Genomic DNA, 3,375 nt, shown 5'->3' with positions numbered 1-3,375 from the left:
AAAGAGGGTAGATTTGGATTAGGTACCAGGAAGAAACTTTTTATTATGAGAGTGGTGAGACAGTGGAACAGGATGCCTATGATTGGTGTTGTTCAGGGCCAGGCTGGACGAGGCTTTGAGCAATCTGGTCTAACGGAAGGTGTTCCTGCCCATGGCAGGGGGGTTGGACTGGATGATCTCTGAAGGGGGGGTTGGAACTAGATGGTCTTTAAGGTCCCTTCCAACCCTAACCATTCTATGATTCTGTGGAATCAAAGCTGTTCAGTGTCTTTTTCTGCTAGGGAATATAAATTTTGCAAAATATCAGGATTAGACCAGTATATTGAGAACAGTAACTTCATTCTAAGATTGATTTCTCTATTGGGAAGTTGCTCTTTGTGTGTAAAACAATACAGAGCTATTGAACTCAGCAGATACATGTTACTTAACTGCAGCCTTGCAGAATTTCTGTCCTGTGCGTAACTTACAATTGGCAAGTGAAATCTCATCCATTCCCATAAAAGGGGAAAAGATAATCATATCAGACTCAAACCCTCCCCCTGTATAAGTTCTGGAGATGATTCGCAAGACATATTTGAGGGTTTTTTTCCACAGACTGAGAAGCTGCTTAAGGCACTGAACACAGAGGTGAGAAAAATTCCATGGATCTCCTTCCTTTCTTTTATGGAGACAAATATAACACATCAGTAAAGTCAAATCCCTACATCAAAAAGAATTACCAGCACTGATAAGGTGTCTATTTCTGCACCAATTGCTACTTCCATGTTATTGCTGGTGTTGTGATAAAGCAGCAACAAGATCAAATACTCTGTATGACATGTTTTTCCCAGGCTTTTAATTTCATTTTAGCATTCAACCAGTGCTATATAGAATTCAGAACTTTGGAAGCCTTAGGCTGAATGGGAGTTTTTCCACTGACCTTAGGAGATGACAGTTAAATAGAATTATCTGTTTTGATTTTAAGCTTAAGGTTTTTTAAAATACTAACCCAGAAGTAACTGGATTCCATCATTATAGTTGTTGTACTCTGTACCTCCTGTGATATGCCAAGTTGCTTTGTCCCAAAAACCCTTCCATCTCAACAGCAACCAACATATTGCAATATTTGGTTAATTTGCCTCAAAGTTATCTGAAAAGACTTTTTTAAGTGGCTTGTATTTGGATTACTCATAATCATAGAATCACAGAAGGGTTTGGGTTGGAAGGGACCTTAAAGACCATCTAGTTCCAACCCCCCTGCCATGGGCAGGGACACCTTCCACTAGACCAGGTTGCTCAAAGCCTCATCCAGCCTGGCCTTGAACACTTCCAGGGATGGGGCATCCACAGCTTCTCTGGGCAACCTGTTCCACGTGCCTCACCACTCTCTCCGGGAAGAACTTCTTCCTGAAAGAAGTTCAGGAAGAATGGAGAAACACTCCTTGCTTCCCAGGGGATAAGGATTTGCCAAAGACTTTATAAACGGAACTTTTAAGGGGCTGTTGGGAATAGACTGGACACAGCGTCATGTATCAAAACTCAGCCGTCCCACACACAAAGAAATGAGAATTAAAAGGCTTCAACAACAATACAAAATTGTAAAGAAATAGAGCTGCTACCCTCCATTTAATTTTTACTGATGGTTCATGACTGACATATTAAACAAAACCATCTGGAAGGTCAGGGTTACCTGTATAACACTCAGTACCTGTTCAGATAATAGACTTCTCAGTGAGAAGAACTAGCATCTTATAAAGATGAAAGAAGGAGCACAAGTAATTTTGTACTTAAAAGATGCTATCCAGATTTCAAAGAGGCAGATTTCAAAGTAAAGAGTACTATAGTCACTACAAATGTTTTGCTGTATTAATTAATAAAGAAAAATCAAATCATAAATAACATGTCAAGAGCAAGGATGAAACTTCCTAAACAAGATGGTACAAGAGAGAATTTTTAGAGGGTATTTTATGCCTAGTGCGTTAATAAGCATTTGCTCAGAAGTTTTGTTAGATAAATAAGCCCTCTAAACTGTATTCCACTGAGATCATATTTCAGAAACATTTACTAGTAGAATTATGAAAATAAAATTAAAAGTCCTGAATTTGGTATTTTTGAAGAAGGAAACACCTTAAGAAGTTATTCTGAAAAAATCCTCAAGATTTAATACACTTGAGAGAGAAGCTTCATTAGTGCTTTCTGGTTTTAGGTGCCTATTTTTAACCACCTCAATCCCTCAAAAATTTACATCAATGGAAAACAAAACAAACGAACAAATGAACAAACAAAAAGACAAACCGGTATCTTAGTTGTAACTTGAAGCCACGTATTTCCAGCACTCAGGACTCATGTTCTCTTCAGCATACCTCTATTCCCTCAAAACATGCAAAAACCCAAAACGCTAGATCCAAGACCACAAGGACAGGACTCCTATAGCAGTGCCCTTACCTGTGTGTTTTCGGAGGTGCTCTTTGAAATGTCCGAAGTGGTCAAACTGCTTGTCACAGTACTGGCATATATGTATTTTTTTGCCAGGTCTTTGCTTCTTGCTGGCACCACCTTCATCGAGGTGATAACAGGTGAGGTGCTGTTTCAAAGCACTCTCTCGTAGGTATCTTTTATTGCATATGTCACACTTGTAACTCTCAGTAGAGTGTGTTTTCATGTGCTCCTTAAAATGGTAAAACAACTTAAATGAACGGTTGCATTTCTCACAGTGGAATAAATTGTTCACATGTGACAGCTGAAGTTCCACAATTTCAATACCTTCTACCTGTTTGCATGAGGGATCATTTGCACTGTCACCTCCTTCTTGGATTTGGCATTTTCTCTCTCCCTGACGATACTTGCTGGTGATATCTGCCAAAAGAGCCAAAGCAGATTCATCTGATGTACCCGTTGTCTGTATGTACTTTATGGACTGCTCTGCAGAAGCTACTTCAAGTGTTTCCATGCTGTCATCTTCCACTTCAATCGTCCCTTCAGCAATCTCAACCTCAATCTCAACAGGCTCTGCTTCTGCAGATGGCAGTGATTCCGTGATAACATTAGAAGTTTCAGCTATCTTCCTCTTTTTTGGATTATTGTTACCTTGTGCTTGACTTGATTCTAAGGGCGATGAATTTTCTTTGTTCCTGTAAAGTATTTGTATAAACATGGTTAAGATCCATAAGCACTGACATTAACAGTTCCTGCCTAATACCAAGCTTCTGTATCCAACACTCTCCATCTGCTTCTCAAAGAAGCTGAATGACCACAAACTGCGTGCATGTCAGCCTAATTTGTCTTTATATTCCTTAGAGCTGAAAAATAGCATGGTTAAAGCTGCGGAGCCTTTGACATAAGGCTGCTGAAGTGTTTAATATAGCTCTGCTTGAATGATACAAACCACCTATCAGG

The 3,375-nt window shown here is 39.5% G+C and overlaps 1 protein-coding gene across 1 annotated transcript; it reads right to left on the bottom strand.

The window, feature by feature from the left end:
* Positions 1-2,424: 2,424 nt before the first annotated feature.
* On the bottom strand, positions 2,425-3,110 carry LOC104509524 (zinc finger protein 131-like; the record flags this gene model as incomplete). The annotated part of the gene is made up of 2 exons (XM_010151491.1): positions 2,425-2,647; positions 2,750-3,110. Coding segments are annotated over 2 exons (584 nt in total), but the record flags the coding sequence as incomplete, so codon positions are not given.
* Positions 3,111-3,375: the final 265 nt, after the last annotated feature.

The sequence above is a fragment of the Eurypyga helias genome, unplaced genomic scaffold (assembly GCF_000690775.1).
Source record: "Eurypyga helias isolate BGI_N326 unplaced genomic scaffold, ASM69077v1 scaffold20955, whole genome shotgun sequence".
Taxonomy (NCBI): Eukaryota; Metazoa; Chordata; class Aves; order Eurypygiformes; family Eurypygidae; genus Eurypyga; species Eurypyga helias.
Note: the sequence above shows the minus strand (reverse complement) of the source record. Positions and strands in the feature narration are given on the sequence as shown.